Source organism: Rhea pennata, chromosome 6 (genome assembly GCF_028389875.1).
Source record: "Rhea pennata isolate bPtePen1 chromosome 6, bPtePen1.pri, whole genome shotgun sequence".
Classification (NCBI taxonomy): Eukaryota; Metazoa; Chordata; class Aves; order Rheiformes; family Rheidae; genus Rhea; species Rhea pennata.
This window is the reverse complement of record NC_084668.1, coordinates 8,329,387-8,355,080: the sequence shown is the minus strand read 5'-3', so window position 1 is coordinate 8,355,080 and position 25,694 is coordinate 8,329,387. Positions and strand designations below refer to the sequence as shown.

General features: G+C 40.8%; 1 protein-coding gene across 1 annotated transcript in view; it reads right to left on the bottom strand.

Annotated features, from left to right (window-relative positions):
- NCKAP5 (NCK associated protein 5) overlaps positions 1–25,694 on the bottom strand; it is a 349,664-nt gene that overhangs the window by 181,330 nt on the left and 142,640 nt on the right. The window contains exon 4 of the mRNA XM_062579086.1: positions 2,660–2,793. Coding sequence (XP_062435070.1) covers positions 2,660–2,793 — 134 coding nt within the window. The remainder of the gene's footprint in view (positions 1–2,659; positions 2,794–25,694) is intronic.

The following is a 25,694-nucleotide window of genomic DNA, read 5'->3' as shown; positions in this document are numbered from 1 at the left end:
ATTCATACAGATGTTAAGAAAGAGGACTTCGATTTATTTCGGAGTCTTAGCCTGGAATATTGCTTACTTGGTAAGAACAGAAATATCAATCAATAAAAAAAATCAAAAAAAAACTCCTTGCCTTCTGAAGTCTTCAAACTCAAACTATATGCTTATACGATAGATTAATTTTCACAGAACTTCAGATACAAACAGACAGCTTTCCTCCCCAGTCACAGACGCCTGGCTTAGAGCTTTCCACACACTGTTATGTTTCGTTCTTTCAAAGATGTGGAGAAAATAGTTTGAGATAGAAAGAAACATTTTCCAAATTACGGTTTAACCTACCACACTGCATGCATGTGCAGGAATGACTGCATGTAAATCAACTCCATTCATGAATTACACAGAGTTAAAAGATTTATGCTATAATGTATGTTCTTCCTTTAGTCTTCTACCTATTCAATACTTTTGAAAGGCAGAATATTTGGGCCCAGAGCATTATTTCCTAGCCATCTTGTTCCAAAGTACTTTCTATTTGCTTTATTTTAACATCTCCTCCCATCACCACCTCTACAGTCCCATTTAATTGTTCTCCAGATTGGAAAAAAAAAAAAAAAGGAAGGCTCAAGCCCTTCAGGCACACACGCACACACGCTCTCAGCAGCACAGGATTTGCAGTTGCCAGTTTCATTATCTGCTATTTCACACAGTGAGAAAAATACACTTGTTTAGGGAAAAGGTCTGGTTCTGTTTGCTAATGCTGTAATATTCGGCTAAGCATAGTAAAAAAAATCTCTAATATTCATCATGACAGAGCTAATACTTTATTTGCTTTTATAACATGTAAGTGCCGCATTCTCTTCCTAGCATCTGGTCTACACACTAACCAAGCCAATGGGAGTTTGTGTCATTGGCAATAACGGGGCCAAACTCAGGTGCTGTTAGTGAAAAATGGTATTTAAGTTGTCTTTCCTCATTGTAGCTAATGTGCAGACAGTCTCAAAAAGCACATAAGCAAATAACATTGATTTAGATTGTTTCACCTTTATATAAATCACAGGCACAAAAATAAGGGGACAAAGAGCTTTAAACCAGAGAACTTACATTCCTCTGCTTCTTGAGAGAATATTTGAGAGAGACCTAGATTGCAAAGAATAATGGAAGAAAAAAAACGGATTAATTTGCCGAGAGTGGACTTCAGGGATACTAACTAATAACAGTCACTCTTTTTTGGAAATACTGTTGAAGGGAACCACAATTTTAGTGGAATAACAAAAGGTTATGCTGAAAAGATCTGCACATGCAGTTACTGGATGCATTACTGCTGAGACTGTTTGTTTTCCCCTCACACACTCTTTTCTTTAAACCAGGGCTGCATCAACTTAAACACTGTGAATGCTTCCAGTTACTGCAACAAGAACTACTGTTCTAAAACAACGACCTCAGGAAATTCTTCCATAAATAAAGATTAATATACACTAGAGCAAAATATTCCAACAAAGAATACTCAGAGTGGTTTTAAAGATGAAAAAAACACGAACAAAAAAAAAACAAAAAAGAAGAAAAGGAAGAAATATCTTTAGTACTTTTAGAGGAAAGAATTTCAGATTTCTTTGAAAACTTTATTTCAAAAAAAATCTTAAAAGCATTAATGGAAAATTTCCAGAACCAAAACAAATCAGATCAATTTTTTTTTTTTTTTTTTTTTTTTTTTTTTTACTACTAAATGCTTTTTCAGCATTGCCTAGAAACTCAATCATATATTAGAAGTTCCTCATGGCCGATACTTAGCAAAAAAAAAACCCACAGAAAACCCTAACCCCCTCCTCACAGGCATACACACACAATCAAAGGAAAAACCTGCCCCACAACCTGTTTCCATCATTTTAAAACTGAACTTCAGCTTTTCAAACATTTGAGAGCCTAAAGGAATGAGTTAATACCGAATCTTGATGGAAAATACACAACATAAAATTCCATCATCTCTTGTGATTCCATTTTGATTGTTTTATTTTCTGTTCACATGATAAAACAATAAAAAAGATTCTATTTGATGATCTCATTGTGCATCATAACAACAATAAAGAACTCCAACCCTTATTATGGTTATATGAATAGTTTGTCTTAAAGCTCCAGGTCTAAGATGATTTTCTTCTAAGCAGAGCTATGTTCCAGCACGAAGCTCTGTTCAAGTCAATGCAGAAAGAGATCCTAAGCCAGATGGTGACCTAGCAGGTAAAAGGCACTACATTCTTTTTCAATTATTTAGACTGATCAAATCCATTCATAGCAGTTAATAGAGACATTACTCTCAGCTGTAAAGACAACAGCTTTTCTTCTAGCCCTTCAAATAAAAATAAGGAAACAAACAGTGATTCTTCAATGACATGCGCTTCTTGAGAAGCACGAAGCCCTGCACTTCTGTGGAAAATTACTGGGAATTCTAATAAATACAAAAGTCTCTAGAAATGAAATTTGTACATTGTGATATAGAATAATGATATAAACCTCTTACGTTTTACAGGATGATATCAGCCACTTAGACAAATGCTTACTGTGTTTACAGAATTTCAGAGCAATCGCTTTTTGCCTTAGATTACATCCATCCCAGATATCAAGAAGTTTGATCAATCATATTCTTCCCATATGTTGAACATAGTTTACTCATGCAACATACCTGGAAAACTGTTCTTGCAGCCCACGCATCTGAGCTCTGCTACGCTCCGACTCCAGCGTTACCTCCCGTAATCTTTTTTCACTCTCAAGTCTTAAAAGTCTTTCTTCCTCCAACTCATGTATCAGCTTCTCACGCTGAAAGATCATAAAGGTTATTCATTAATTGCAGATGTAAAACATCCTTTTAGGATAAACTTTATATTAAGTTTGGGAAAAATCATTAAGCAGTCAAAATAATTATCCCAACTATTCAGTCCCATCATTTTGGGGAGGTTGGACTAGATGATCTCCAGAGGTCCCTTCCAACCTTACTGATTCTATGATTTTTGTATGGTAATGCTACATCGAATAAGAAACTAGAGATGGAAGGTCTTCCAGTTGTGTCACCTGATAGCACAGAATTATTCCCTGCAGTAAACATAATGTTTACTCCAAGCCAGAGAATCTCTACTTTTTCTACAGTTTAATAATCCGTGCAAACATAATACAATGAAAAATCCTGATTTTCCCCTCTCATTTTTCCTCTCTGATTTATTAATCCTATTGCAGATTACTGCAGAAAAAGCCCAGCAGATTTTGATTTGGTGGGATCTCAACCTGTAGCATGGCAGATGGCTATAAAATATCCCCATTACCTTGAGCGACTCTTACTTGGCTCAGACCCACCAAAGTCGGCATAGCACCTATTCAGAAAAAAACAACACTCCTGTCCTTCATAAGCTCTCTTTTTGCCTCATCTCCGCTCAAAATAACTTCCAGAAGTCATGTTTGAGATGTAAGCAATTTTAATGTTTCTTGGTAATACACTAGAAGCCTGAAACAGGTCAATTTTTATTATTCAAGAGGACGACTTATCACCCATCCCGTAATGGCTCGGTCCAATGAGCAGCCAAGGCCACGACTCCGCAGGCACTGGATTTCTGGCTTTGGCTGGGGGGCAGGATTCCCACCAGCAGGGCACAGTTCACTTACTGAAATACTACGACAAAGAATACGATTTCTAAAAACGGGGTACCCAGTCAAGCAAATGCAAGAGAAATTAAACTGTCACTAATTTTCCTAATAGATCTAAAAGGCAGATAGAATAGACTGTCATTAATTGTTGAAACACAGGACCAAAACACCCCACGCACGACACACTGTGCTACCTAGGTAGATCAACACGCGTCATGGGCTAATCTTCAGTGGTTCTTTTACTTTAGTTCCAGATACTAAAACGTCATATAAAAGTGTAACTAATGAGAGCAAAACCCTATTTTAAAGCAGTGACATGTGATTTAGCAGGAATAAGAGGAAGAATTGAAAATTTGTAAAACACGCTACTGTAATAAAATAATATGGCCTTTTCCATGTGACTTTTACACAGAAACTAAATGAAATTTTGCTTTATGCATTTAAATGAGATAACAAACAAATCAATAAAAAAAGGCAATTAACATTATACTTCCCCAGTGAAGGGGGTTCCAGTATCAGTCGACTGAAAAAGGTTAAACCACTGTAAAACTACACCAGGTACAGCATCTATATGCTCTGAAAAATCTCTGTGCACATGCAATTTGCAGGCTGGCAGATGTAGTTCCGTTGCTGACCTGATTTTTTATGATATATCTGCAAAAATGCATCTAAAAATTATAGATACAATTTCATTAGAAAGTAACAAAGGTTTCTTAGTGTTAAGCCATTAAATGGGAAAGAAAGATTATTTGTACGAGTCCCTCAGCTATAAATCTTACTGGATAATAATTTATAACAGCAGTAACCACAGGATCAAAAATATGAACATTAGCAAGTAGAAAAGGGACCTTAAAGACAGTGATAAATACGCAGATGCCACAAAGGGAGGCTGCAAAGGATTAAATGAAATATCTATTCACTTGTGGAAAGATATGGTGACTACTCAGAGCATGGAGGGCTTCTGTCTAGGTGTCAGGTGAAATATCTGGAAAAGGGAAAATTTCAAAACAAGAAATGAATTATTTGGAAATAAATGCATTGCTCTAAATAAATTATCTAGTTCATGTCCTTAATGTTATATAAACAAGGTATGTCCATGTCCTTAATGTTATATAAACAAGGTATGTCAAAGGTCGTCGGTAATCCTTCGTTTCTGCTTCAAGCTTCAAGCGCTGAGCACTAGCAGCTCCAAGCAGAGAACACTCCGAAGAGACCTGCTGTGGCTGGAAGGAGAACCTGGTCCACCAAGGGTAAAGGTTCAGGAGGGACTTTCACAGCCTTTAGTATCTCTCTAGCTTTGCTTCCACCAAAGTCAACTTTAAAACTATGCTGTTCGGTGGCCCTTGCCAAATACTGCCAATGACATCTTCTCTTACAGATGACACTTGAGTGCTGCTAAGGAGGCATCCGTGCTTTCAGAGGGTGGTGAGGAAAATGACACAAAAAGAAACATGCAGCTACAATCCCATGCTGAAGGCATAAACTTTCAGAAGATACTGATCCAAAGGAGACAAATTCCCAAATAAACAGCAAGACAAGCATTCTTTTAAAAGCCTCAAAATTTTTCCTCACAGCCTTTTGTCTATAGAGTTTGGGTTAAAGTAAAACACTTTGCTGTCCTGCAGTAACTAATGATGCACCTTGAGGAGAAGCAGGTCTGCTCTGGTCCTCCAGTAAGCCCCTCTTTCCACACACGAAGCACAAAGCTAGAAGATCTCCAGGGGGAGGAGGCCAAGGAGATGCAGTAAATATTGTATGCACTTCACAGCTGCTCTTAGCAAAATCTTACACTTCAGAAGGCGGGTGAGTATCCTTTCTTCCTCCTCACTGCCAAGACATTTTTCACGTTGCGTCTGGTTTCGCTGACACGGCCTTACAGGCTGACTGTGCCCTATCTAAGCACATGGCCGTGCTGCCAGTAATCACCAAGACGGCGTTCTTGCAGAGCCCACAAGCCATACCAGAGATTCGGGGAGCCGAACGTTTCCCTGAGGGTAACAAGCCGCTGTATAAGCTATTTCTCGGTTTCATTCACCTCTTGTAGGTGGATCAGAGTGCCGATGCTACTATTTATTCCTTATACTTAGATGGGGAAGTCTGCGTTACTGCCCCATACACAAAGATCATCATCACATCCACACGAGTGAGTGAGTTAGTTATTAAGGTGAGGAGAGGACCTAGGAGGTACCAACAATCAAGCAAACAACACAACCAATTCACAGGACAAGAACAGTAAGATTAAAATAGTGTTTAAACAGTATGAACTTGTGCAACAAGATAAGTGTCCAGCTGTCCTGTGTCCTGTGCAAAATAAAGTGTGGAGCCAGAAATGGCTTAAGGTCCCATAGTGAGTTTAAAGGTACTGGAAAGAGATACAAGTACTATGTGAGTGAAGAAAAAGTTAAATAAAGAAAGTATCACTTGAAATACATCAAAATGTTTTAACACCAGAAAAATCACTGCTGGTTTCCAATGAAGTTGTATAGATTCACTCTTGCATACTCCTCTTTATTTGTTCAGTTTGCAGGGCAGAAGTGCATGGCGGTACCTTCTCAGAGAGCTTACTGTGTGCGGGCTCTCTCCAGTGGCATCCCGGCTTTGGCTAACTCCAGCAGATTTCTTGTTCCAAAACACGCTAGTCTCATCCCAGCCTTTGCCCCTGCCCCTACTTGCCTCCCCTCCTCTGTAGTGATACTCTGGTCCTCTCCAAGTTAAAACTGGTTTGTTGACAGGTCGCTCCTCCTTGCTTCTCCATCTGGTAAGATCTTCCCATTTTCCTTTCCCCATCCTAATGGGTCACCTTAATAGTCTTATTAAAAAAAGAAAGAAAAAAAAGGTAGGCCAAAGTATTTTATCCTTAACTTGTCAATTGATCTTTCACATAAAAAGTGTACTACTCTGTTGATCGAGAATAACATGTTTTAAACAAAAATGTAGCTGTGTATCAAGATTTGAAACTACAGAGACTTCAAGTGAAAAATTCAAGGGATTCACTATTCCTAGTGTACAGGCTGTCGCTGTCCAAAAGGCAGTCAGCCTCACATCTGCACGAAATCTGGTCCGTCCCTTCTCTGTTCAGCTTGTGCCCGAGCCCTGGGGAAAAACAAGTCTTTATACATAGCCAGGCATAATAGGACTGCTTAGTTCAGGTATTAAAATGTCCTAGAAGGGCCACAGATGTAATCTCCTCTCATATTTAAAGTTACTTTACAACTAGTGAAAAAGGCTATTGTTCAAATATAAATAAGATTCTTCTTTATTTTGGAATTTGTTTGTCCCAGTGGGGACAGTGGCTTTACTATGGTACTACTAATTATACCAATATGGGAGAGCTATTTTGTTAACAAAAGTCTGCATAAGAATATTTAACATAGGTTTAATGTTGCTCAAAATCAGGCTATTAACCTTTACATTAATTTTTTAACAATTAGTTTTAAGTATTTGCCAAAGAGGGCCACAATTTCTGTATAATTAATACTGCTTTTCAACTGATACTTTGTATTGGTTTTAAATGAGGGGAAGAAAATAATACAAAGCTTTTTGTCTATAGTAGGAAGCACTGTTAAGTCATCGCTAACCTTAATTGAGTAAATATATAAAATTTTATTCAATTTCTGATGCTACGCATCTGATAACTCTCCACAAAAAGATCATTCTATAATAGAAACATTACTGATCTAGAACACAATATCCTATCAACCAGAAGATCTACTGGAAACAAAAATAGGCACAACAACAAAATCAAGCAAATAAATAACAACTAACATATTAAAAGTCCACAAACAAGGTTTTCTAGCAAACCTATGCCTGATATCCTTCTGAATAAATATGTATGTTCAAAAAACTCAAAATCACTATTTTGTAACCATTTGAATAATACTGGGATCTACCTGTACCAATACAACAACATCATGGATGTGAGTGTGCCACACACTGCAATCACTGTTACAGTAGTATTGAGTAATTCCTAGAGTCTCTTACCAAATTATGGGTTCCAGTTCACTGGGCAGGATACAATCGCATGAATATTCATCCTAAAGGTTGCACTGCTTGGAAAATTACTGTCAGGAAGCAACGCACAGGAGAACAAGGTGCCTGCCCAAGATGATGCATGAAGCCTGAGACAGGTTCCTTGGGTCTAATGCACCTGGATGTATGTAGGCAAATGGACTGGGAAGTGCAAGAAAATGGTGTTAGCCCTGTATCAGGTCACAATACAGTACTTAAAGATCATAAATGTGAGAGAGAGCTTTATGTTTTTCTGCTGCCCTGAGAGGTGCTGGACTCTTACACCTGACTGTTGGTAGATGGCTGCAGCCAGGAGCTATGGAAGAGCTTGGGATGCACCACTGGGATGAGGAGGGGCAATTCCCATCCTCTAGCTCTTCCATTTTTCTAGGATTAATTATAAAATATTAACTGAATAGAAACTGGAATTTGGGTCTCCATCTCCCAGTTGGTTTCTTTAACTAATAATAACTCACTTTTTTCGACACAATGAATATATTTAATTCCCCTGAGATAAAGCAGGGTGTTTGAATGCTATTTCTTCAAGTACCTCTTGTTAACAGAAGATGCCCAAGCCGGGGCTGCCCACATCTTGACCTGTTGGCTAAAGGAAAGTAAAGAGCTAAATTGCACAGATTTTACAAGACCCTGTGTTTGGTTTGGTGATAAAACAAGTCAAGGAATCCTAGGTGGCTCCTCCTCCAAGTCCTGCACGTTGGTGGGGAAAAGCACTCCAGGCGGGCAACGGCTGAGGAGCACCGTCCCCTCTAGAGGCACCGGGCCAGCTGGCTTGTCACCTCTCTGCCAAGGCCATGGCATCTCCTCGTCAAGGCCAGAGTAACCACTGCCACCAGGACTTCCCTGCGTGCCCCCAAGGAGCTTGCTCCAAACCCACCTGGTGGGAGGCCAAGACCCCTCACCCCATCTAAACTCATCCCACAGATGGAAGAGATGCCATCACGAGGAGAGCGAGCGGATGTCATTTTTTACTTCCTCATAAATTGCACTAGGTTCTGCATTTTAGCTCAAATTAAAATGAGTGAAACTTCAGTGTGTCCTTTGTCTGCTCCTCATCGATCGCTGTTAAACTAAATGTTTCTCATTCTGTAATCAATACTTCTCTGCAAAAATAAACCCAGCCACTGACAAACAACTTTGCAGTATACTGCAGCTCTCCTGGTAGTGGCCTTTGACAGCATGAAAAACCACTACCCTCAACGAATGGAAAAAAGAGAAGTGCATTTCTTCGTATGCTTATTACAATTTGTACAGGCTGCTTACAGTTGAATCATTTTACTGTAACAAGAGTTTATTAAATTAGGCAGCTGTTGAAACCAGAGCTTTCCGACGGGGCAGTTAATACGCCTTCGTCCCTGATTACTGTTGCTGGCTATACTGGGAATATGGCTAAATATTCTCAAATACTCTGAAAGCTTTCCCAGGCATGAAGCTATAGGTGTTTTTAGAGCACTGTGAAGCATTAAGACATAAACACAAATAAGTACTTGGAAGGTTCACGGAGGAAGAGGTAGCTTTGTGTTTAATGTTATTTCTGTCTCTTTAAAATGAAAATGTTCAGTTGGAAATTGCATGGTAGCTTTGTAATCAAAGCAAATTACCCCTCCACCTGATACAGATTTGTACTGCAGAGGCTGAAGAAGAAAGTTTCCTGATTTTATTAACTCGCTGCGTTTTCCTAACCGATTATTTCATGATATAATCCTTTTTCAGGAATTTATTCCCACTATAGCTCTACAACATCAAGATACAAATAGTATACCAAGTAGTCCCTTAATTTAGGCCATCTTCTAGCTCTTCCATTGCAAAAAGCAAAAAGGAAGGCTGCTTAGAACAGCTTTCCACTCCCAAAACGACAGGCGGCCAGGATAAAGCGGGAGAATCTAATTGTTGGCACTAAATAATTTGTCTTAGCATTTTAGAAAACTGCCTTGAAAATAGTTAATTTGAATAATTTGAAACAAGTAATTTATTTTCCAGTATTAATTTTAATATGCTAATGAATCTCTCTCTCTCGTATCAGGCTATATGCAGTGACTACTAGATGTAAACTTCAGGCTTTGCCTAGCTCTATGACGAATAGAGAGAGGGAAACATTTATTACTACTACTGATATTTTAGTGGCAATAAGACCGTGGTTTACGCACTGTACATTCGTTGGTGATAACACTGCCACGGACTGATTCAAGTAAATTAAAAACATTTCCTTGGTATAGTCACTGCTTCTGAATAAAATATGAGACTAGCTTTCGTTATGCAGCAGGTCAAAATTGCCACCATGTGGCAGGACAGCAACTTCATTCAGCTGTATTTATACTGCACTGATACGGTTTTAATTGCCTCTGTACAGCAGAGTAACTGCTGTGCTGAAGCTCCTTCATCACTGCAAGCGCACAATTAATCTGAATTAGGCAGGCTGTTACGTGAGCACTACTGTATATACAGTTGGAGTTGTGACAACACTTGTTTTACCGAGAAAATTTCAAATAATTTCTAAAGCCTTTCGAGAGGGAGCTCGGCCGGCCCTCCCGCCGGCCGCCCGCCCTCGGCCCCGGCGCGCGGCCGGCACTTTGCAAGGGAGCTCTCCCCGCCGAAAAACGCGCGGCGCAGGAAACGCGCCGGAGTCACCAATCAAACCAAACCACTAAAAAAGAGGCCCACCAAGCCCACAGGCAGTCAGTCTCCCAGAGGCTGCTCCGAGCGTGCTCGGGGAGCAAGGCAGAGCGGCCGCGCGCAGCCCCGCGGCGGGAGCCGCTCCCGGGCGGCCGGCGCCCCCGGGCTCGTCCCCGCGCCGGAGCCGCGGCGGCCGGCGAAGGCAACCGACACGTACTTCGAGAATCTCGCCTCCCTAATGAAACTACTGCTCTTCACTCCCATTCACAACTCGCAGCCCCGTTTCAAAGACTTGAACTGATCTTCAGTTCTTAGCATAATTAATTTTTTTTCCATTTTCAACATACTATTTCCTGACAGGAGGAGGGGTAGAGGGAGTATACTCCTTAGGGGACTACGAAGTCTGATGCAGTCAGATCGTGGATTTTTTTTTTTTATTATTATTAATCTTAAAATGATAAAGCTTTTCAAAAATGAATTTGCAAATGTAATTGAGCTTTTAATAGCTTCTACAGACAGTAATTAAAGAAATCTCATTTCCCTAAATTAAACATAATGAAATGTTTTTCAAGATCAAATAAAAACTTGGAAACAATATTAAGACAGATAATTTGTATGAATATCTAGTATTCAGAAGTGTGCAGAATAAACTTCTGTCAAAATCAAAATGAGAAATAGTGGAAATAATAAGTGATGTAATGTAAAAATGTTTCTTCCCTGAAACATGTTAGGTTTTAATGGCTGATTACAATTCCAAGCCTTTTGCTAGACAGGGTTTTTTTGTAAGGTGACTTGCATTGCATTAAGATGTCCAACCAAGCATAAACGTGTTTGTTATTTTTATACTACGTATATGAAGCGTATGTATTAGGAAATAAGTTCTATAACCAATGTATCTTGTTTACAATGAGACTTTATTAACTCACTTGCAAACAAAAAACCTATCCATGCCAGTTTGCATTCCCTACTTGTTTGATTCCAGAAAATGTGTAATAATCCCAGTGTTTGAACCATAACTCATCACAAAAATGATGTGTGTAGACAAGAACTTGCAAGAGAACACAGCCAAATCATCCAGGCCAGCAAAGCAGCAGAAGCTCTATATCTGACGACTATTCAAATTTACCTTTAAAAAATTTTAATTGTAATTTTAATTTTAAGCATTTGTCAAATTGTTCATCAACAATTTCATGTCAGATCTGCGATTCCCAAACTCTTCCTAAAGAACAGATAAATGGGGCAATATATGAAACACCGAATGTTAGCGTCTTGGCAAAACAAAAACTCCTGTTCACAGAAATACAGCTAGGGTTTTGCAGTTTACTTTTCACAGAACTAATCTTTCAATAAAAAAAGCCACATCAAAAGTAGCAGCAGTCATTAAGCAGTAACACAGTTACGGCACACACAAACAGCTAAAGACTTCGCAGACCTGGGAAAGCTTCTCCTCCCATCAGCCGTACGCTCTCCCGAAGACTGAGTGCCAGTCCCTCTGTCACTCGCTACTACATTTGATTCACTTTAAATAAATAAGCCACGGGACTGAATTCCCCGCAGCACAATGACCAGGAATACAGAAATCCAGGTTCAATCTCAGGTGATTTAGAGACAGACCCAGTTGAAGTAAATGGCTTGCTCCGTGGGATATTGGCTATATTTAGTCCTTTTCCATTTTTCTACCTCATATTTAATCAGAAATTCTACCCGGGATGAGAAGAACATTCTCATGAATTTTTCTTTCTAAATACAGGAGGTAGCTCTGCAGCAAGTCAACCATTCTGAACAAATGAAAATAAAATACAAATGAAAAAAAGCATGCAACTCCAAATACGGACTAATTTGTGCACAGAAAACGACACATTGACAATATGGCATTTCCACAAAAAAAACTGCTGTAGATAAATTTATCTCTATATTAGTGGTAATACTAAAATATTAGGACTTCATTCATGATCTTCTCTGCCTAAACATCTCTATCTTGTTTAACATCATAGCTAAGACCTAAGAACTACCCACCTACTGTTGACTTGCAGTGAGGGGCCAAGAGATTTGCATGCAGTTCTTGCAAGGGCATCACTACGGCAACACTTTCAACACAACTGTCTGAAAAAACAGTTGAAAAGCTTGTAAATAAAGAAAGTGGAAAAGTGTTTTGGCAAGAAAGGCAGTAAGCCAGCAGATCAGTGAATTAAAATTATAATGTTTTTTACTGCTATCTTCTTCCAACCAGAAGCAACACCTATTGTCCACAAGAAGGTCAGTAAAATCTGAAGAAAAGCCCATCTTGGTGTTATTAAACGGGGCAGGAGCTGCCAACAGTGGAGTGGCTCTCTGCTTTTACCCTTGCCTTCTACTGCTGACAGGTAGTAAATAAAGCAGAGGAGTAAAAAGTGGGTGACAGTAAACAAGAGTGTCATGGCCTGCTGCTACTCTTTTTCCGGGTGGAAGGAAGGATAAGGTTGCAGTTTCCATTGCAGGAACTCAGAGAAGTCAAAGTAGCACTCACTGCTACATAGATGCATCCAGGTCATAAGATGTAGGACTTTTTCCACATTTACTCATGCCCAGATTATATTTAATTTTTAATATGGCATGGGTTTTATAAATAACAGATCAGCTGCCAGCTTGGATGAAACTCCAGTCTGGACATAGATTTGATTGCATATAAATAAAAAATGGACATAGTCCATTTTAAAGAACAAAGGAAAGCCTTAGCACTGCACTGTGTTATTCATTCTTGCTCTTTTCATTAACTTGCATTTTGTAGCATGTCTTATTGGCCAACAGAAATCAGTGAACTTGGAGAAGTTCCAGATCAACAGCAACAGCTACATAACTATCAACTATCTTTGACTTCTTCCTCTTCATCAGTAACAAGCAATGTTTGAATTACACTTAACATCTGCAGGCACAAACCAAGAGCAGCGCCTGAGAGAGCTAGGCATGACCACAGATAACTCTTCCACCCCTGGCAGCCAGGGATGTAAGCTCCAATATAAAAGCCCCTGTGGTTACAGATCATTCTTGAAACTATTAATGCAGGTATCCAAGTTTAGGGCTTAGAACATAAACTGTGTCGATGACTGACATTCGCTATTATTTAAAATACAATGTATGAATATTCAATCCATCGTTGTTTATATTCACACTGCTAGGATAAATCAAACCCAAAAGACTTAATACAGGAAGCGCCAGCTGACAGTGAAGTGTTATCAGTGGGCGAGAGGAAAGAGGAGGGAAGAGGGTCTTTGAGCACTGTATGGCGGGTCAATACTGCAGCTGGTATTTTCTTTTTGCATCTAAGAAAGATTTTCAAAGGAGGTTATAAAAGGCAGAGTTCCCAGATCCTGTCTTTTAAACCCCATGAACTATGGCAGCCAACAGTCAATTCAGAAGCAAGTGTATTCACGTTAATTTTAACCTGGTAAAAAACATTTTGATAAGGCACTATGTAGACCTCAGAGCAAAACAGTATTTTAGCAGAGCTGGGAAGCCTACATAGTGGGGAGAAAGAAGCCATGATTTTGCTGTCATGTTGGAATTTCACTTCTGATATACTCCTGGATATACTGATACACTATGAATGGATATACTGATGCCTATCCATTAGGGCAAGCCTGCTGCCCTGCAATAGTGCTCCACCACAAAAGCAGCATGGTCTGTAAAAAGGTTAGAAGAGAAGGAACAGGTAAGAAGACAATGAGAGATGACATTTCCGTCAAGCTAAACTATTCATATCCAGTATTGACTCTAACCTACGAAATGCCTCATCTGAAAATAGCCAAGCTGTAGTCCCCTCATCAAAAATTGTACGAAGCAACACAGATTGGCAATATTTATTCCTATGCTTTCCAAAGCATGCCACGAATGGACACAGTCCCAGAGCACAAGGGACAGGAAGAGCACAGACACATGGCTTCTTCTCTGTATCGGCAGAAGAGGTCACTGCCCCAACCTGATCAGTCCTGACCAGCAGCGGGAGGTCACAGGCCTTTCAGGTCAGCAGAGAACTGCTTGAAGCTCAGGCTGGCTCCAAGTCAGTCCGTTGCACCAACCCCATTGCTGGACACGCTCTGAACTCCCCTGTTGGCTGTGCAGTGCTGCAGAGGATGGAGCACTAGCACCATCCCCACCAATGCTGCTGCTGCTGCACTAACCACCACTATCGCTTACCTAAACGACTGTGTGTCTATGTCCAAAGTGAATCTCATTTTCCTGTAACTGGCCAACATGTTCTTTAGATGATCTAAATGTTTTCTTTTCTAAATGACTGAATGCTCACAGAGTAAATGGGCATACAGTTGAATCAGGCACCTCCCTCTTGGCTCTGTATTAGTGAGATAGAAATCAGGCAGTAGGATACACAGGATAAACATAAGAGAAACACTTTTAAGAGTTGCATTTGGCTTAAAGGACCGGCCCCTGGAGCTCTGTTTCACTGCCCCAGGGAAAGTCAGCATTTATTCCCAAGCTAGGAGCAGTGTATGTTTGCTGCCCTGACACTAGGGAAAGTCTGGCCTGCTTCACTTTCTGCACTTTTCATGGATGGGATTCCCCACCAAGGATTATCAAGAAGTTAAGTGAAATAGATGCAAGGCTAAACAGCAATTGGGAGAATGGGGCCTTAATCATGCCAACCGTGAGAGGTAGCTCAGAGTGGTTTGCAGTGCCACCAAACCCCCACAGATATGGGAAACTCTGAGATTTTAGTTTTTACACATATGCATCTATCTGCCTTTCTCATCTAACATACTCAACACCTCTGGCATCACTAGTTCGCTGCTGGCCACCCTCCCATCCAGCATTTCTTTTGCTCAGGCTCTCTACAACATTGCTCATGAACATGTCAGATCTCATTACAATTTCTTCTGTGTTCACTTGCAGAGTCCTTTTACGGTCAAAAAGTAACTGTAAAAGAAAAAAAAACTCTGGAATACATGCAAGGAACAAGAGTAAACAAGAGTAAACAAGATGTCTTAGTGCTTAGTTTTCTGACGAAGGTACCTCTCAGTCTTTTTCATCCTTGAGTGTTGCAGGCCCTGCTATAGGCAATATAGGCTATAGGATGTGTGGCAGGTTGTTTGCTCGCTGGCACATCTTCAATGGTATTTTTAAACAGAGCTACCACTGTAAACTCTTTACTGGCGCTGACAATGCACACATCCAAAAGAACAGACTTGACTCTCAGACACCAGACCGAGTTTGCAAGCCTGGTTGTTCGGTTGAAAAATATAAAATAACAAATTTGTATTCTGTTCTTCCCTTGTTCACAACTCGAACGAGTAAAACTGAAAGATGGTATCAAAACCCGCTATCATTTTGCAGAATCACATTTCAGTAACAGGTGCACTTGAATGTCTTTTCAAATTTTCAGAGACCAAACTCAACTCATCTACCAGCTAGCTAACTTGTGATACTTAGTTGTCCAGCCTCCTCTTCCAAGTTTATCTGCATACATAAAATACAACTGTTGCATAGTATCTAACCTTATTTCTAATCTATTACTCTAATCTATTAATTGCATGTAATCATGTACACTTACCTGATGCAGGATTACTACAAAAAAATCTAGTGTTTTTTCCAGCTTAAGAGTAAGGGATGGTAACTGCAAGTGTTAGCTTGATTTTCTTACAGAAAAAAAAGAGGTGTTCTTTCTATAAAGAAAGTCTCAACTACTTAAATCAAGGAGGGTGCATCTCCTCTCTTTTCTGCCTCTTCCATCTTTAACATGGATTTAAAAAAAAAACAAATGGAAGTAGTTGAAGCTATCCAGGCTGATGAGAAGTTCTGTTACAGGGCAATAAACCACATAATCCTATGATTAACATGCCTTGTCCTTTCGCAGCTGTAATGTCTATGCAGGTTTTCTACAGCCTAAAGAACCAGAATAGGAGCCAGGGGAGTAGGTCAAAATTCACGGCACATTTTGGCCAATGCACCAAGGCTTCACCTGGCTTTCACCGTGGCAGGTGCTCGGAGAAGGCGCTGGCCTCCTGCAAGCGCGAGTGACCCTTCTCCATCAGCGCTGCTCAGCGATGCTCGAGAGCCGTCTGGATGTCTGGATCGCGGCCAGATCAGTCTCGCCGGCCCCACGGGCGCGAGGGTCACGAAGAACAGGACAGCACACTCTTTGTACTTGCATCGCTTCTAAGCTTTGGCAAAAAAGCAGCTTTGCTGCATATCTGCAAAGCAGGAAATTTGCTCTCCACTAGTGCTCCCGGGAGCTACTATATTTTGTAAAAATGAACAGCTTCCTATCAGTCACTCCAGACATCAGGTTTGGTATCAAATTCAATACAGGTGAAATATGAACGACGTTGGTCTAAATGGGTCCGAAAAGAAACAACATGAGCCAAGTCAAGCAAACAAGCAAACCCTGCAAAGACGCACAAGTGTTTAGCGCGATCCCTCAGCCCCCGCGGGGCAGCGGGAAGAGCCCACCAGAGCCCTGGGATCTCACGGCTTCCCTGGGCGCTCCATGCAGGTCAGCACCTGCGGAGAAAGAACAAGGCCAGGCAAAACTTCATCCTCCTGTCTCACCACGTTTCACTTGCCTCCTCCTACACCTTTCTCAATTCGGGAACAGGTTCCCCTTATCAACTAATGCAACGTACCACAGTTGGAAAAATGATGTTAGAATAGCACAACCGACACCGCTCGGAAATTTAGTTTTAGCATGAAAATTCTCTCCAGCTCCTGATTTAAGGCATGTATTTTCCTATGGTATCTCCCACACCACGAGTTTTCCTTTCTGAGCTGGTTTGCTCTCAACAGCACAAGGCAATCGCCTGTAACACAAGACTTCCAAGAACAAGCAGGGAATTACGACCTACTCCTCTAGCGACAGACATGGAAAAAGTTTCGTAAACGGGAAACTCTGCCAGTCACTGTTTCAGGGCACTTGTTAATAGATACTACCAGAAGCAGGATGTTCCCAAGAGATAATATTTTTTTTCTGGTACTTAGAAATTGTTTCGACAGAAGCAGTGTCACCATGGATGCTGATCACAAATCGGCAGTGTAAAGATGCAATTACAAAACGCCTGTCATACGGACGGTGCATACTGAGCCGAGTTCCCCCTCGGCATTCCTCCCAAGTACTGGGCTGTGATTATTTATAGCACATCAGCACTTCCAGGCTCCAAATCACTCCAGGCGCTATTTAGAAGCCTAATAAGATTCTGCCTTTTCCCCAAAGATTTACAGTCTAAAGAGACAACCCTATAAAAGGCAGAAGAGCTGAAACAAAGCCTGTTTTAAAAATAAGCAATTTGGGCACAGCAGTTAAATAGTTTTCAAGATTAGACTGGAATTAGGCAGCAAACCTAATGAAGCCAGAATGAAGTATCAAACAACAAAGACAAACCGCAACTTGATTTGTGACCGCTACATTTCTTAGGAAAAAGAAGATGCCCCCAGACATTGTTTTGCGGAGGCTCAGCAGTACCAACATCTCAAGTACACTAGGTTTCTCCTAAAGTCATGGCCATCCGGCAGGTCTGGCACTCAGCTTTTACATAACGTGCATGCCTGCATTCGTTCTCTGTGTGGGGGCACCCGTACACGGTCTTAGGGAATAACCCCAAAGCCCCAAACATTAGAGGACTTATCTTTGTATTTGGGAGAATGAGTGAAAGACATTTCACAGCCAGGTGAAGCTTCTGTATCAGGCATGGTACTATTATTTTTATTAGTTTCCAGAATAACTGCGGAGCGCGTCATGCCAAGTGGCATGGAAATAACACAATCCAAACATCACAGTCATTCCCACAGTCTAGACAGTCTCCTCTCGCAGGACATTGAAGCAAGTCTGGCCACCAGTTCCAGACTTGGAAAACTATGTCATGAGATCTTCATTATAAAAGATCCCGTAGAATGCCAAACGATGCCTTATCACAATGCAATGAGCATAGAGCCAAAACAAATACAAAGTATGTAAAAGCGAACTCCTGACAAAGCAAAAATCAAATTAAAGGTTATGAGACAGAAGTAGGGAGGGAAAGAAAGGAAGACTCACAGCGGCTAACTCAAGTTATATAAGGCTACAGAAGCATAAGAGGACAAAATTTCCCTGTTATGTTTTAATTTCTTTTAAATCTTGAACGTAATTTACAGAGAGCAAGGTGATTATGCTGTGCCAACGGGGGCAGAAACCAAATTCGGGTTAATGGCACAGAGAACATTCTCAAGTTCCAATCTGGCTCAAACAAACTGCCATTAATTTTCACATCTGCCTGCAAAGTGTTCAGTGGCCTGAAAAAAGCCAATATTTTTTTTGCCCAGTTTCCGCTTTCTCTTTTTTATTACTCTCTGGTAGACTAACTTCTGTGTATAGGTATATGTACATATATCTTGTCTCTGTCCAGAGGGAACTGGATGAGACGACGGTACATAACCACACTATCTCGGTGCCACAGAGCTTCAACCAGGGATCGGGACTTCGTTGTGCTAGACCCTGTACACTGTTGCAGCAAAGGGTTTTTACTCCACTACGTCAGAGTCTAAAGCGCTGCTGGAGCTTGATCATTCCAGGGGTCAGCAGAGACCTGCCAGCACAAGCTCCAGCAGCCCCGCGCTCGCTTAAATAGATGGGCACGCAATGGAGTCGGCACAACGGCGCAATACTCCCAGTACACAGCTTTTTCCTTCCCCATACGTAAACCTCTCTCACTACCAATATCCTTTCTGTCACATCTGGAGGGTGGCAGGGGTCATTCTGCTGGAATGAACACCCCCTCTGCAAAGAAAACCCTAAAAAAACCCCACAAAGAACAAAGACAAAAAAAACAAAGAAAAAAAGAACCCACGCTCCCTGGTTTGTGCTTGGATTAGTGCCACACATCTCAGAAGAAACAGAGCGGCATTTAAGTTCACCTTTAGATGACAACATACAACAGAGAAATTGAAGACCGTACTCCTCATCCTGCAGTGAAAATGCTCTCCTAAACTGATGGGCTTGATTAGACTGAAGTGAATTTGGGAAATTGGTATTGCTGCAGTCCTGTCCTCTGCCTTGTCTTAGCCGTACTTTACAAAATAAATCAGCAGGTGGCTCAAAGCACGGTGAGGGTGACTGTAACACAACACACACAACCATGAGATGAGATAAATATTGTAATAGTTCATAAAAGTTTGATTTGTTAAGACAGCTATTGCAGCCAGATTTGAATCCACAGACCTGAACTGACAAGACAACAATTTTAATTTGGTCTCACAAGTGGGCCTACATGATTTAAGAACAAAAACTGAAAATACCATCAAAGAGGTTTATTTTTTTTTAAGAACAAACACAAAGTCTTAACAAGATAAATTACACTGAACTTCCTGTGCTCGCAGAACTTAAGCAGTAAGTAGATGTTTTAGGTAGAAGTTATACTGCTGGTAAGTATTATAAATTCCACAGTAACAGTTTAACTAGTAGCCACAAAAAAAACCCCATAATCTAGTGATTTCTTTTAGTATGCTAATTTCCCTAGACCCTTCCAAAAAGTTGCAATACCAAGTATATCATAGTAGTTTCACCACAATTAATCTCTATAAATTTACCTTCCTAGTTTGCATAAAATTCAAATTGTCAGTCCAGTTCATATATCCTTCTTCTTTCTTTAGACTCTCGCATATTGTGACTAATTCTGTTCCAGCTGAGATTCCTCTCTTGCATTAGATCAAACCTGACTGCAAATGTTCCATCTCTTCAAACAGCAGCTCTATTCAGGTCATCCTTGCAAAAATATTAATCCAGCGAGGGTACAGCTTCCGACAGTCAACTCAGCCCGTTGCCTGGAGGTGCTCTGGATTGCAGGGCTTAACCTTTTGATATTAAAATGTCTACAATTCACTGTTATTAGTGCATGTGTGCATCACCCCTATTAGGCACTGAGGTATTGCCTTGGGCGGGATACAGCTGTTTCTAGTCATAAAGTGGGATTTGCTTCACATTGAAGTCAACTGCTGCTCTGATATTAAATATACCCAATGGATATTATGCGAGTGCATGCACCTCCTCTCTACTGCCTTGAACATCTCCTGCCTTTGTTATCTAATGTATAAATGGCAATTTCTACTTGAGGGCAATTTCAATTATATGGCATACTTTCTACAGTGACCCCTGTTTTATTTTCAGGCCTTATATAAATGTGCTTTAAATATAATTTTCCTCATTGTTCAGGGAAACTTACATAATTCTATTTGATTCTTCACGTTGACTAAATACTTGCAGAAATTTGTTGAAGAGCCAGACCACGCAGGTGAACTCCAGCAGCAGGGCCACAACTGATTCCTGCTCCTCTGGATTCAGTAATAGTCCTCCTACAGTGGCGATGCCTATAATAAATTCCTAGGCAAATGGAGCAGGTAAATACCAAAACAGAGGACACAGCAGACTGCCTTTACAATGGCAAGTACCAAGAGCCCCTCAAAGTTTAGGATGTTCTAAAACACGGCGGCCAGCACCATCCACCTCCACAAGGTAAAAATCTAAACTCCAGTGAAGCCAGATAGGACTCCAACTGGTTCACAATGTTTAAGTTAAGTCACGTATTCTGCACTTCAAATATCCTGCAGAATGCTTGTTTTTTAACTGAGCTTTAGAAATGGGTGTTATTTTAAATGAATGTAGCTCCCTCTCCTGGTAGAAAGCCAGATTCAGAAAGGCCACTAACAGAGGGGGAATTGTCAAGGAGCTTTTTATTCCCCTACGCACTCACAAAACTTCTACTGCACCTTAAACAACAATGGAATGAAAGTTAATTGATTTTAATGAACGTTTGCCTTATATTTGATTGAGGAATTCAGTGAATAGACCAGATTCTCAGCTTAATTAGTCAGGAGAGACTAACACTGATTTTGAAAAGCAGAACACTTCTGAGCAGACATAATCAGGCTTTCAGTATTTCAGGAAAAGTGAGCAAATGCATTTATAATTTTCACCGTAAAATGATTGTTTAAAGGTCTCAAATATTTTGCTTTAAATCATGACTAATCCTCAGATTCCCAGTCCTTAAAATAGAAAACTATGAAAATAGCTACATAATTGCAAATTTAAGTAAATAAAAGAAGGAAATACTTATGACACAAGATAAACTAAAATGTCAAGCCTTTTCCTGTACTACAAATTTAAAAACCACGGAGGATAAAGCTGCAAAGTTGTGAATGAGGACATTTGGCCTAATGAGGTACGAACAATTAACGAGGTCCAGGAGCATTAAACTAGACTCGCAAAGAATTTCAATAATCGTTACTGATGGTAACTACTGCTAATGCCCCTGAGTTTTGGTGAGGGCCATAAGATAAAGCTCCTAAGAAAAAGCAGCTAGACAGCATAAGCTGGCTGTGTAAATATAAAACTTCACAGAGGAGAAGGAACAAGGGTCAGATTGCTTCTTTCCGGTCAGGATGTTTAATATTCAAAGAGACATTTTAAAACAGTGACTTCGGCTCTCTGGCTGCTACTTTCTAATTAAAGCGCAGATAGATGATTCCACAGAGGCAAGGACACGTAAGTTGGGAAAGATAACTTAGCCTTTTGTATCTCATCTTTAACACTTCATTTATTACTAAATATCATCCATTTTTGAACGACCCTGGTGCTTCTGCAACAGCAGCTTTCCCAGCTGCTCGAGGCTATTGCGCCGATTTATCACGGCTCCGACAGCGAGTGCTTCCACGCTGGTGGCGCTACTTTGTGCTGCCATCTGCAAGGCTCCGCCTCGAGAGCAACCTCAGGATTCCCCTCTCCGCAGTAAAAACAAAAGTGCCCGCTGCAGATGTTACGAGCTGGGCCTCCAAAAACGCTGACTGTACGCATCTGAGGAGGGCTCCCTGCTAGCTGATTAATGGGGCAGCATCAATACCAGCTTTGGTGCTAACCACACAGTCAGAAAGGTAGCACAAGACAGAGCACTGACAGCCAGGGAGAAGTAAATGCAGCAGGAGAGGGGGTAGGAGTTGAAAAAAAATGCAGCTTTTCCAGCTTTCTGCAAAAAAGGAGGAGATTTGGCTTTCTATTTTGAGCTCCGTTCCACTCGAGCTCAACAAGCATCATCAAGCAGAGGTCTTCTACCTCCTCCTCCTTCTCACCAAACTAGCACCTAAATAAAGGGTCTAGATTTGAGTGAAAGAGGGAACAACTACCATTAAATATAAAACATCCCAAGAGTTTGAAGAAGCAGATGATATGGTCAGACTTTCTACTGATTTTTAATAAGATTTCCATCAAGACCATTTCTGCACTTTGGCATGTCTATCTCCATGTCAATGTTCCAGTTCAGAAGCCCATGATGATGAGCAGAGGGAGCAAAAGGCAGACTTTTACAAAGCTGATTACATTAGAGGTTCACTTTCAATCTGGGAAAAAGACTGGTTTGCATTTCAATCTCAGTGGTTTTGTGAGAGGCTGTTATGTGTATCTAAAAACATTACATTTATGAAAGTTGTAACAAGAAAGGTGACTCTGTTGCTAGCAAAAATGACCTATCTTACTGGCAGTATGTTTTTTTCTGCTTTTCTTTTTTACCTTTCCCACTCTTTTTTCCCGAAACTTGCACTCTCTACTATTTTATACCAAAAACTGTTTGTAAAGCAAGAATTGTGCTGACCATATCAAAACTCATTAATATAACTTGTTTTTCCATTATTAGCACCATCTGAGCCTGTTGAAAGCCTTAACCAGGGCTTTAATTTTTCCACAGAGAGCTTTAAATTAATTAGTGGTTTACATGCTAACAAAGAATCTGATACATTCATAAATCAATCTAATGCAGAAGGATTACCAGAGGGTGGAAACCTATTCAGTGGGGACCTCACATTCAGTTAACATGGTGCGCTTTTAACAAAAGGGTGCAGGTGTGAAATAGATGGATACAGGGAAGAGCCCATGATAATCACTTTGCATCACTTAAATACACAGCAGGACACATGGTAAATCAGAGCCTAGGGCCCACCCTAAGTGAAACCCATGTAGGCATAAAAGGCAGTATCATACCACTTTAACCTCCACAACTAAATTGCTGGAGTGGTATAATTTCTTTAGTGTAGGTTACAGGCCACTGAACTAATGGAAAATAGAGTAGAATTAAAGTACTTGGATGCAGAAGTGCAAACTACTGAAACAACTGTGTAACGTATATGCATATGTAGAGGTACTGAATAAATAAAAAACTTGAACATTTTTTCTTGGAAATTATTATTTGAATTTATGTTACTAAAACATTATGTAATTGTGTATACTTTTGGTTCATTCTAGCTTTCTAATCTGGGTTTCTGATAACACAACACTAACTTTATCATGCAAAGCCTGCTATGTAAGTACGGTAATGTTTTTCTTATTTTTCCTAATCAGGCATCATTCACCCTTAATGAAACTTCACAGAAAAGGAGCACCTTTGCAGGTCCCATTCTGTGTCCTAAAGGCCCAACATCTGAGGCTTAAAGATTTATACAATTTTTTGGACTAAATGAGTGCAAAACCCAAGGAGTTTGATAATGAAAACAGCTTCCAGTTTTTACCATGTTCTGAAATAAACTCTTCCTCTCGTTTGAAAGCTGTTAATTTTAACAATGCAACCTCTGTCAACAGACATCCGCACTGTCTTCAAATTCAATAAGAACCGCGTGTATACGAAGTGATCATTTGCTTTTCCTTTGCAAAAACGTAAAATATCTCCAGTGAGTCAGAAGCAGCATGACTGAGAAAGTTTGACCCGCACGTTAAAGGGCCGTACAGCTACAGAAGGAGCCATACCACAGTGTGGGCTCAGCACTGTCAATACTTTTAGTAGACTGATCGGTAAATCAGTTCTACACTTCGATAATCAAGAATCATCAACATTTACTAACAGTATTTCATAAAATAAAGAAACATGAGCAAGTCATCAGCAATTCACAGTCTAAAGTTATCCAATTCTCCCAATTCAAGCAATTTATTTCCTATAGTCTCTCAGTTCTAGGTACGAGCTACCCTGTTTTCAATACAGCCATGTGGAATAACCAGGCTATTACATCTCATTCATATATTTTGATTATGTGATTAATCCCACAAGTCCATGGAAAAAGGACAAAAAGTATCTGATACTCATTGAATTATATCTGAGGGTGGAAGGAACATGACTTCTCAGCCCAGGAACCTGAAGCAAGTATCTGGCATTTTTACTCTTAGCTAAACAGTAGGCAGTCCTAAATTTTCTTCTCTTGAAGGCCATGTTACTTACTGTATTAAAACTCTTGAGAACTGATGGGATAGAGGAAAAGTGATTCCCATCGCTCCATGCGATGGGTCCAACAAATACGTATGAAAAGTTCTTGAACACAATAACTAAAGGATTTTTTTTTAACCTAATGCATCACTTTGGTCTTTCAGCAGCTCGTTTGCTATGACTGCTTCTCTTCCACTATTTCAGGACAACAACAACCTACAAATCTATCGGATTTCCACCTAAAACAGAGGTTCTCTGGAATTGCATATACCAAAAACCATTACCAGGTCTAGAAGGTTAATCAATATTGGTTATTTCATAAAGTCTGGAATTATCCCACTAAGTGAATTTTACACTCAATATATGGTATTAGTTCTATGCCTCCAAGGAAAAGCTAGTTTAAAAAAACTTAAAGGAAACTATTTGAAATATAGTAAACAAGTCTTCCCAGATTTTGAAAAATTATTTACACTTAGAACGAAAAATGCAATTGCAAAACCAATGCCTGCTCTTTGCTGTTCTTCCTCAGGCAGAATTCTCTCTGCGGTCGGCAGGAGTTTTATCTCAGTTCCAGACTGCTGGCTTATAGCTCCACACGATAAAGTTTGTTTCTCGGTCCCTGCAGACCTTCTGCCCCAGCGCACACACCACCACCAGGCGCTCGACCTCCCCGACTCCCTAAGTCGGGTACTGCAGCCGCCTTGCAACCAAAGTGGCGCTCTGCAGAGGCCAGGGCAGCGGAGCTCGGGGCCGGCAGCGCAGCAGCAGCTCAGGGCTGATCGGCAACACCTGCCTGAGCAAACCCGCTCGCTCCCGTCCCTTCGCAGCAGGGATTCAGATCCCCAGGAGCTCCTATCGCAGCACAGCTGGAGCTTCCTGAGGACCAGGCAACTGGTCCGGAGCGGGTCGTTCCTCCCTGCTGCCACCTACGTCCCCCCACGGCCGCGTCTCCCCGCACTCGTCTCTGATAACGGGTTAGGAAATGCACGCGCCGGGGGCTGCTGAGCCGTCAAGGCCGCGGCACCGCGCGGCTCGCGGAGCACGCGCTCCCCAGACGGACCCGCTGCAGAGCGTCTCCACGGGGTTAAACAAACCGGCGAGCAGATCCTTTCGCAGCCCACGACGTGACTCACTGCGCAAAGACGGCTGAGGGAACGGGCCTGGGCTTGAAGCCTTTGAACTCGCCTGCTTTATCCCAAGACATTTATCTGAAGACAGGGACAAACCAAGCTCTTAACAGACGGGAAAAGT